The 11247-nt window shown below is 39.8% G+C and overlaps 1 protein-coding gene across 1 annotated transcript; it reads left to right on the top strand.

Moving 5' to 3' along the window:
* Positions 1-4183: 4183 nt before the first annotated feature.
* On the top strand, positions 4184-5997 carry LOC147889032 (tubulin alpha chain-like). The gene is made up of 4 exons (XM_087392247.1): positions 4184-4276; positions 4499-4733; positions 4878-5248; positions 5341-5997. Exons 1-4 carry the CDS (start codon positions 4184-4186, stop codon positions 5995-5997), a joined length of 1356 nt encoding a protein of 451 aa, XP_087248373.1.
* Positions 5998-11247: the final 5250 nt, after the last annotated feature.

Raw genomic sequence — 11247 nt, 5'->3', positions numbered from 1 at the left:
TGATACATTCCCCCCAACCTATCCGATAGGCAGATTGGGAAGCCCTAATACCCATCAAGATTAAAGGACCCTCTAAATTAGAGCAGGACACGGATTAATTCTATCCCATGATATACTTCGGATGTAGGTAAAACTCAATATCTTAAGGAGTGGAGCTTGAGTTACAAGTAGCTATGACTAGTATCATGGATTATGTATCCCATGGGGACCTTATTTACCCTTATAATAATAGACACCATAGGGCCGACAAGCACTATTAGGAGCCTTAGGAGCCCATTTAAAACATAACTGACTATGTTACTTGAGTTCCAATCCAACAAGATTGAACATAACTGATAGAGGTTTAGGGGATATATATTCAGGAAGCAACCTGAGAATGGGTAAGTGGATGGGGTTAAGCTCTTTTTAATTTTTCATGGACACCTGCCCATCCTAAAATTGTGTGTATCATAATAATGGAACAACAGGAAATGTACAAACTTGAACTAGCTCAAGGCATGATACTTAGTTCCCTTTTATTGGAATTATAAGGAAGGTATTAAAATAGAGTATACAGTTGCCATAAATAGTAGATAGGATAAGACACACGCTAACATTACCATTTAGAGAGAGAAAATTCTCTGGTACTAATGGAATCCTTGATGCAATGTTGATTGCAGCAATTCTCTGTGTGGCATCATGTTCTGATAGGGTTAGGCTACACTGAGCCCCTCCCAGCCCCATCCCTGGGATGCCAAGCAGTTCTAACTATGTTCAACAAGTCCATACATGACGTCATCATTGAGCTGGACTCACAGGAGCTGAAGGATAACCCCAATTCCATGAAGCTTCTTTTGTTGCAACTATCTTTTAATGATTGGTGCCGCATCTTGATACCTCACACAGGGAATGTTGATAAGACTCTCTCATTGGTGAAATAGTTAGCAAACAATTTGGACCAACTCATGGAGAAAGACAGCATTGCATTAGTGACTTGCTGAAAAGACACCTGATACTATGCGGAAACTATTCATTCATTCCAATCTTCCACCCCCAATAGGCCAACTATCCCTAGAAAGTTTGGGATTGAAATGTTTCTTGCTACCTAAATCTTCGTCTGACATCCCACAACATAGCTTTTGTGACATGGAAGGACTATCGAAGGAAGATAAGGAAACAATTTACTCTGATCAATTAATGAGCACCACATTTACCCCAAAGAAAGGCCCCATAAGGATGTATACAAACCCCTTCTTCCCTTTGTGGGTCTTGGAAGCTGAACTGAGTGCCTATGACAACACAACATGGGAGCTCCATGACATAAACCTACTGGCACCATTTGCACCAGATACTTGGCTGTTTTTTGCAGACCTTGTAAGTGCAAAAGAGAATATATAGACTGAGGCAAAAAGGGCAGCCCAGAGTTTTGAGATTGGCATTGTCCATAACTACCCACTGGCTTCTTTCTTCCCAATGTCTGCCTTCACCACAGGGAGGTGCACTTCATCAGTTAGAGTGTTTGGAAGATGTAAGAGCAAAATTTCTGAAACCGAGAAGAGAACACCTAAGTATCTCAATGATATCTTCAATGTGGTGTGCCCATATGTCAAATGCAAATGTGTGGAGGAAATCATAGATTGTAGGGCACAACCACTCTAGTATGACCATGCCATCTGGTTTATTGACCACAATATACCCTCCTTTTTTCCCAACTGACCTCTTAAAGCAACTTTTAACTCTTTTCTCTTGTTTATGAAAAAAAATGATATGGTCTCAGCTTCTATTATATGAGGGAACTAGTCCTTACTGCAGTAAAGAACTTGGAGAAAAACCCTCAAGGACCTCAACCTTCCTCAGGAAGAATGTCTTATGGGGAGTTGATGCTTACATCATTAGAGGCCCAACCTTTGAGAGCCTTTGGACCAGCCAGAAAGGCAAAATTTGTTGGACGCACAGGCATGGCTAGAAGACACACCCACAATACCCTTATCCACAAAGAGGCCAGACTGGTAGCAGCCTCATCGACTGGTAACCATCCATAGAATGCTCAGCCCATCTTCATAGCCTTGAATCGCAGGTACGAGCTACTAAAGCTTTGACAGGGAAGCAAAACAGTTTCCTGCACAAGTACGAGGGGCCATAATTTTCAAGTTTGACATTTATTGTATGATGAGAAGGAATAAACACTAATAGGTATGTGCTTGTTCACAGAGATCTGTTGCTTTGATGCTGCATCGAAGATTAACACTAGTAATAGGGATACCACAATACCTTCATTCATGCCTTGTATTATAATCCCTTGATGGATTTTCTCTCTATAAAATCATGGTTCAAGGAATTTTTTGATGAATGGAATTGTGAACTTGGTTGTAAACTAAGTGATGAACTGTCATTTGGATGGCCCTTCAAGAAACCTTTGGCAATAATACTTTAGAGACATTTAGGGACTGTTTGGATACTATCTGCAAATGCAAAAATTTAGAGAATATTACGTTTCTACATGAGATCTAGGGACATGTAGTAACCCTTGGCACTAATATTGTAAGGAATGAAATACTGAGGAAGGAAATACAAAAAGGATTAGGACATATAGTGAAAGAAAATTACAGCATTAATGGGACCATAAATTCACTCCATCATACATGGAGAAGATTAGAAGCATTGGGATTTGATATAGGCACACCATTCCCTATAATGGAACCATTATTTTTGGAATTTTGTTGGGATAAACTAAGGAAATTTATATGGAAAAGAATAAATGGATTCAAGAAACACCCTACTGCATGGAGTTGGTAGATTTGATAATAGAGATTGAGCACCTAACGAATTGCTTGCTGATAACATCTACACACAAGTCATCCAACACACCCGCTTTTATATGCAAAGCATTTATCTTTGTAAAAGCAAGGGAGACATTGTGAAGCAAAGACTTTATTAAGGTTACAAACCCTTCGATCCTCGATCGACTGGTCGAAGAGATCAAACACTTACAACTGTCACTTCAATCATTATCACTCCGGTACTTGATGGCCACATACAAGGCTGATAAGGAATCATTTAGATGGATTACAAATGCACACTCATGTCTTTTTGCAGAAATAGCAAAAATAGTGACAGTAATATTACAAGCTTGCTTAGACCCTTTAATGAGGATGACAAAAGACCTCCAAGATGAGATATGGAATAGGACGGGGATTGCATTAAGCACATTTTGGATTGTCAATTCATCATATGAAATAAGGCTTAACCTCCCAAAGAAAATTCACTATGTATTCATAGCAGATATTGGTAATTGCTATGAGAATATCCCCTTGGATGGGCAGTGTGGACTTAAGGCAATTATGACAGAAATTTGTGATTGGGCATTTGAGAAGATGGATCTTAAATACATTCTCTTGAATCTAAACAAAAAGGGATGTTCTTGGAAAGACAACAAGATTGGACAAGGCATTCATCTCACTAAGCAAGAATGCATTGTGATCAATAATTGGCTTTTAGGAAACATGCACATCCAATTGGGGACCGAAGTCTTTAAAGAAATGACTAGGATCCCTATGGGCTTTGCATGCTCTCCACTTTGGTGCAATCTATATTTATTCTGGTGCGAATATAAAGCAACACTCAGGATCTAGAAATTGGACTAATGGGATATACTCTTAAACCTCTAGAACATATATCGGAATATGGATGACATATTGATGGTTAATGTTGATACTCCTTTTTGCAAATTCCTTTTCGTTGTTTGAATAAATCCAAATCTAATGCCCATAGAGATTGAGTGCAAAATTTCGCTCTTAATAGCAAAAGCATTGGATGGGCCATTAGGAAGTTATGAATCTTACGAATTTTAGAGACCCATTCCATGCGCCATTAGTACGTGATGACTCGAGAGTTTCGAATTTGAATTCGAATTCCGAATGCATAAAGGCCATTTTCACTATGGATTAGTGCTAAAAATTAGCGTACCGAAAACTTCAACCGTATGTATAAGACTTGAGGCCCAAGAGCGATGGGAGATCGAAAGGGAGGGCGACGGTTGGGACAGTTCGGCTGAAGGCCAGCTGAAGGTTGCGGTTACGCCACCCAACCACCCCTTTACCTTCCGCCGGCACCTCCCCTCCATTCTCATCCCAATCGCCCCTCCCTTCTCCTCCTCCTACCTGCGTCTGATCCGCCATCCCCCCCACAGGCAACAACAACAATTATGAGAGAGTGCATTTCCATCCATATTGGCCAAGCCGGCATCCAAATCGGCAACGCCTGTTGGGAGCTTTATTGCTTGGAACATGGAATACAGGTCGCCGCTCCTCTCATAATTTTCATCCTCACCAATACCTGCTAATTGCCTTTTCCTGCCTCTGGTGGCGTTGAGTGCTTCCAAAAATGCAAGTATAGTATGCTGGTGTACTGTTGTCGAACCTGTCTCGGTTGATCGCGGCTAATTCCTGTGAAGAACGGACAAGTCTATTTCATTTGGAGTCTGATTGTGTATAGACTAATGTAATATTGTTGTCCGCAGCCGGATGGCCAAATGCCCAGTGACAAGACAGTGGGTGGAGGCGATGATGCTTTCAATACTTTCTTTAGCGAGACGGGAGCCGGCAAGCACGTACCGCGTTGTGTATTCCTGGACTTGGAACCTACTGTGATCGATGAGGTGCGCACTGGCACGTACCGACAACTTTTCCATCCTGAACAACTGATCAGCGGAAAAGAAGATGCCGCCAACAATTTTGCTCGTGGACACTACACTAGTGAGTTTGCAATATCGTGAATACTGCTCTCCTGTGTTGTTATTGAAATGAAACCGGCGTGCGTTCTGCTCTCACGATCGCTAAGGTTTCGATCATTCTTATGTGTCCACCGAGAAAAACTGAGTATTCGGCTGAGTGATGCAGTTGGTAAGGAGATCGTCGATTTGTGCTTGGACCGCATCCGAAAACTAGCAGACAATTGTACAGGATTACAAGGTTTTTTGGTTTTCCATGCCGTTGGAGGAGGCACAGGTTCTGGCCTTGGGTCTTTACTTCTGGAACGCCTTTCTGTCGACTATGGGAAGAAATCGAAGCTTGGATTTACTATATATCCATCTCCCCAAGTATCGAATGCCGTTGTCGAACCTTACAACAGCGTTCTTTCCACTCATTCTCTTCTTGAGCATACAGATGTAGCGGTGATGTTGGATAACGAGGCCATCTATGATATCTGTCGCCGGTCCCTTGATATTGAGAGACCCACTTATACCAACTTGAATCGTCTCGTTTCTCAGGTTCCTATATTCCAATCAATTTACATAGTATTGTCTAAAGTGCACCTTACTTCAAAACTAATCCGGTTGTATGAATATTTTCCTTCCTCTAGGTTATCTCATCTTTGACTGCCTCGCTTCGCTTCGATGGTGCTCTCAACGTGGATATCACGGAGTTCCAAACGAACTTGGTTCCCTATCCCAGAATTCACTTCATGCTCTCGTCCTATGCACCAGTCATATCTGCGGAGAAGGCCTACCATGAACAACTTTCTGTGGCAGAAATCACTAACTCTGCTTTCGAACCGAGTTCCATGATGGCCAAATGTGATCCCCGCCATGGAAAGTACATGGCATGTTGTATGATGTATCGAGGCGACGTAGTCCCGAAAGACGTGAACGCCTCCGTGGGAACCATAAAGACGAAGAGAACGATCCAATTCGTGGACTGGTGCCCAACAGGGTTTAAGTGCGGTATCAACTACCAACCCCCTACAGTGGTGCCAGGAGGCGATCTTGCCAAAGTGCAGCGGGCCGTGTGCATGATATCCAACACCACGAGTATCGCCGAGGTGTTTTCCAGAATAGACCACAAGTTTGATCTCATGTATGCGAAGCGTGCATTCGTGCATTGGTATGTGGGCGAAGGAATGGAGGAAGGAGAGTTCTCAGAGGCTCGTGAGGATCTGGCTGCTCTAGAGAAGGACTTCGAGGAGGTTGGAGCGGACTCTACAGAAGGCGAGGGAGAGGATGAAGGAGAGGAATACTAGTTGTCACAGTTGCAAGGTCCTCTGCTTTGTTTTTGCTTTGTTTCATTGGCAGCTCTTCTGCAACCCTTAGTTTTGGTCCTATCCAACTTGAATAAATGTTGACTCTTCAATTTCGGCTAAATCTACAGCTTTGTTTGGAGATTTGATGGAGAACTTTGATTGATTGGTAAAGAAAGAAATGAAAGACCTCCTTTTCTTTAGTCCATATTGTTATGTATAAAGTGACATATGACTCGGTATTATCATGAACGAGAAGACACGAAGAAACTCTTTCCACTCTTTAAAGTTATCATGATATAAACTTCACCTATGTTTATAGGTATTTTCGAATACATTGCATGCTTTGATAATTCCTAAGGTAAGTATATTGCATGCTTACTTATAGGTATGAGGAAAGTACATGACATGCTTTGACATTTCATAATTGCAAATTGGGAGGGATTAGCATGTATCCAAGAGAACACCTTCTAGACTCAATCACCTCCATTGAGAACCCATTTAGGGAAAGGTAAAGGAAGGGGATAACATGGCATGTGACTGTCATTTATTCTCCCTATAAGCAACATATAAGATACAAAGCAAAATATACATGTACTTCATGTGGTATCCAAGCTTTGTAAATAAGCCATATTGAAGTGCAATATATTTCCTCGAAAAAAACGTTCTTTGTGGCAAGAGATATTTTTCATGTTTCTACATAAGAAGTTGCAAATTCACTCATCTAGTATTCCTAAATCCTTGACAAATTCAAATATTTTGTATATTGCCTTGGTATTTGCCAAAATCAACTATAACTTAAGATCGGGAACTTGTCTATACACTTCGTTTAATCTTCTTCTTTATCATCTTTGTTGCTCTTTGTTGCCATAATGCAACTTTTTATTCCCCCCCGCTCCCTCCCTCCCTCCCTGTCTCTCTCGCTCTCTCTCTCTCTCTATCTATCTCTATCTCTCTATCTCTCTATCTCTGTGTCTCTCTATCTATTTCTTTCCTTAAAAAATTAGCTTCATGTTGCACATCAAGTGTCACTTGCTATTGCATCAAGTGACCCTCATATCAACATTGCTCTAAATATTTACCTTTGCAAATTACCAAAGAAGTTTAGGGACATTTTTGTGTGTACTACACTTATTTCATAAGCTAGTAGTCATAATAGATGCATACCCCAAAGATAGTATTTGAGCATGTTTCTGTCTTACATAAAATCCCACATGGTAGATTTCTTGCATTTAGGTGATGATGATGGTTCATGTATGAAGGTTTTTATTTTTCATTTTGAACCCATAGGTGGATGCTCAAGCAGGAACATTTGCTTATTGGTCGAAATATTATTTTTGTGAAACTAAGATGAAGAACATAAACATTAGATGTTGCCAAGGAAAATCTTTATCTTCACATCCGGATACATCTAATCACTTGGCCCTTCATATCCACCTATATCCTTTGAAACAACCCATTTTAATATAATAGAGATGAAAAGCAATGTGAACCGTTCTTAATCTAGTTATGAGCTATGCTATACCCACGATTGGAAGAGACTCTCACGATGCCGACTCCCTAGCCTAGTCAAAAGCATATGGCATGTCTTTGAATTTTTGCATGGTTAGGTTGTGTAGTTTGATTGTAATTCATATCTTTTATAATAAATTGGAATTTTCTAAATTGGACTAAGCATCAAATGAAACCCAACACATGTAGTTTATTTCTTTGCTCGAAATTCAAAACATGGGCCTACATCAAAAGGGTATGCTATCACCACTGGGAGCTAAACCCCTTAGCCCAAAATGTAAAGCTTGGAATTTGAAACCATCACTACTACACAAGGGTTCATTTTTTAAGCTTATTTCCAAGAGTTTTAGGTACTTACGATTGTAACAATTTTTTTCAACTAGAAAAATGCCTTTTATAAAAAAAAAGTAGTAGAGTGTTGATAACCAAATCACCATTAGTGTATTCATCAAAATAATAATCGCATTGTCAATAATATTCACATCAATATATTCATCTGTATTATTATTATAGTCGTCCGTATTTGTGTCAACATAAAAGATGCTAACTATCATCTACGTCTATACTGGTGGTAATACCAGCATATATACCGACACTAAGACTACAAAATAATGTACCAAAAGTGGATTTTAATGTACTTTTGATATTAAAAAATACAAAAATGTTCAAAGCTTCCACATCAAGTTTGGGTTAAAATACCTTCATATTATCATGATGAAATCAAATAATCAAATGTCAATCATGCAAATACAAGTTAATTTACAAATTAAGAAAAGCTTTGTCCACGATAACTTACTTTAAGAAGCAATATTTAATTACATCCACGTTTTCATCCTCATCCAAGTCTTGCATTGCAAATAAGTCTATTTCTAGTGCCATCCCTAAGTCTCCTATATTGTCATGATCTATAATAGCTAAATCTTAATCCTTTAGTTGTGATAATGATGGGTCAAGGACGTACAATGGAACACAACAAGACAAAGCAACTATAGATGCACCTGATAGATGCACAAAATAGTAGGTGCGTCTATAGGCGTAGATAGAATTAGTGAAAATACAAGCGCATCTATTAGCACATCTAATAGCACAGTTATTAACGAGTCTAATAGCACGTCTACACTGATATTTAGACACGTATTTAGACACGTTTATAAACGTGCAATGGAGAATACAAAGAGTAAAATTTTGCTACAGGCTGATAAATCTACATCACTGCTTTCCAAACATTGCCCATGATTACCAAAGCACATAATTTTAATAAAAATATCAATGCTTTTTGGCAAACCCACATATACAAAAATTAAGTGAGGTGAGCGAAATGAGACAATATATAACATAGTTTTGCTAATATCAATGATGGGCTATGGTTTAATCTCATCCTCAATGAGATCAACCCTTGCCAAACTATCTACTTCAAAATCCAAACCAATGTTGAGATCTAGAAATACATTCAGCCCACTAGTACTTGTGCTACTGTGCTCATCAAAATTAACATCAGGCTCGTCCTCATGGGGAATGGCCTGAATATTTGTATCTCCTATCTCGTGATCATCCTCCTCTCTCGTATCATGATCATCATCACCTCCATGGCCATGATCATCCTCCATATGCTCCATATTAGTAAATGTACTATACATCACTTCAGAACGTGGCATAATAGGTATGACATGCCACCACCTATTTTTATCCACCATTGGTTGATAGACAACCTAATTCAAACACAAATACAATCATATTATTTTCCTTGCATCGAAGGTATCAAATATTAAAAAGTGAGTATTTTTATATATGTGTACAGTACCTATTCACATTGTTGTGGTAGTACTAGTGTGTCCTTCTTGCTTTTCCAAAACTTTGTGAAGTCAATAGTTACAAACCCACTTGCATGGCATTTGATTGTTGCATTAGGGCCTCTTTCCACCATGTCCTTAAACCATGACATCCAAAACATACACAAAGAAGCGGCGAAAGTCAAGCTTAATAATGTCTTGGATTATGCCACAATAATCATCCGTGGCTTCATTGGCTCCCTCAAAGCTAGCAATGATGCCGCAATCTTGTGTGTTTCTCTTATCATCAATCCGTTGTGTTTGAAAATGCGTGCCCTCACACCATATAGCATTGAACATAGTACACTACACCAAGACAAAATCAATTGAATAAGCAATTTAAATTGTTGAAAGCTCCTAACTTATGCATAACATTTTATATACCAACCTTTTGCATGCATCCTCTAGCATACTCCCATTCTTCCATTGTGATATGCATCTCCTTGTCTCTCTCTACTCTCTCCATCTCATCAAATAGCCAATCCAAATGAATATCCTTTGGTAGTGCTCTTAGATGCTGAGGGTATGGCACACGAGATTCGTAGTGTGTATAAAACAGGGCCCTTCCTCCTTGTTTTCTTGCCTTTGCATCCTCGTATCTTGTCACCCATCTTTTCATCACATCACTATTAAGCATGTAATAGAGGTTGATATTATTAAGCAACTCCGTATCCATTACTTTGCTCTGTCCTTTCCCTTGAGGCACAATAGAGGTCATCCTTAGGTCTTCATCATCTCTCCATAGTCATGGGAGAGAGCTATCCACATCAACAAGAAACTCAGAAATATATAAAAGTGACTCTTGTACTAACCAACCCTCAGCCTTACTACCTTCAGGCCTTGCATTTTGCCTCACACAATTCTTCAAGGTCCTCATGAAGTGCTCGAGGAAGAACAACCATTGTGCATGTATAGTGCCACATATAGCAATCTCATCCACCAAATGCACTATGAGATGTAGTTGTCTTGTGAGAATAGAATGTGGAAAGGTCTTCTCCACTAAACAAACCACCTCCATTGACATAACTCGAGCATCCTCAAGCATGGTGGGATCTATTTCCTTTGAGCTCACATACTTAGAAAGTAAAAAGTGCACCATATTAGCAATATAAAAACCTTGCATGGAGCATTGATACGCTTCACATTTTGTATAGTGTGTTTGAGTACCTCACAAGCTCGCCCATCTTGTAAATACAATCCTTCACGTCCTTTGATGCACTACGAGAAATGCTAGTAGGTAGTATGAACTTAACACATGAGCGATGGTTGATTAGTTGCTTCTACACTCACAAATTTGGAAGGAAAAAGAGATTATGCTAAGTCATACTTGGAGCATTTTGTGCCAATCATGAGATTTCAAGCCATATAATTGCTCTATACCTCTTTTCTTGTTCTTTGTGAAGGCCCCCTTCAAACACCTCATGCATCCAGTGGGAGTGTGAATTGTAGTGATAGCAGGTGATAGCTCGCTTCATCACCACCATCTCTAGCTTTGATAACTTCCATGGGCATGGGGTAAAAAGACACACCCATTTTGCCTCTCTTGTGGCCAAGCTTCACGCATCCTCCCTGTAGTGTGTAGATCCTCCCTTATGTCTACGGAATCTCATGTCCTATTCAAATGTTCCCAAATGGTAGATGCCACATTCTTGAAGATATGCATGGGATCAAGCAGGCGATTAGATCTTGAGGTGGGACCAATATGGTAGTCAATAAAAGATGAAGTATCTAAACAAAATATTGCGTTAGCATGCAATCTTTATTTCCATTCAATATAGCACACAATAGTTACAAACCTTTACCGGCTCATGCCAAGTGGTGGAGTTGTGAAACTGTCCCAAATTCTCATCCAATCTCTTGCAGTGACTGACCGTGAGGGGACTTCATTCCAAGGGGCGACATATCTAGGATG

The sequence above is a fragment of the Dipteris shenzhenensis genome, chromosome 21 (assembly GCF_047967505.1).
Source record: "Dipteris shenzhenensis isolate YYH24624 ecotype China chromosome 21, Dip_SZ_1.0, whole genome shotgun sequence".
In the NCBI taxonomy this organism is placed as follows: domain Eukaryota; kingdom Viridiplantae; phylum Streptophyta; class Polypodiopsida; order Gleicheniales; family Dipteridaceae; genus Dipteris; species Dipteris shenzhenensis.
Note: the sequence above shows the minus strand (reverse complement) of the source record. Positions and strands in the feature narration are given on the sequence as shown.

What these genes read in the sequence shown, in the direction of transcription:
- LOC147889032 (XM_087392247.1), top strand. Translation starts at nt 4,184, where the DNA reads ATGAGAGAGTGCATTTCCATCCATATTGGCCAAGCCGGCATCCAAATC. An exon ending in GCTTGGAACATGGAATACAG is followed by an intron (nt 4,277 to 4,498) that starts GTCGCCGCTCCT and finishes TGTTGTCCGCAG; the next exon opens with CCGGATGGCCAAATGCCCAG. An exon ending in TGCTCGTGGACACTACACTA is followed by an intron (nt 4,734 to 4,877) that starts GTGAGTTTGCAA and finishes TGAGTGATGCAG; the next exon opens with TTGGTAAGGAGATCGTCGAT.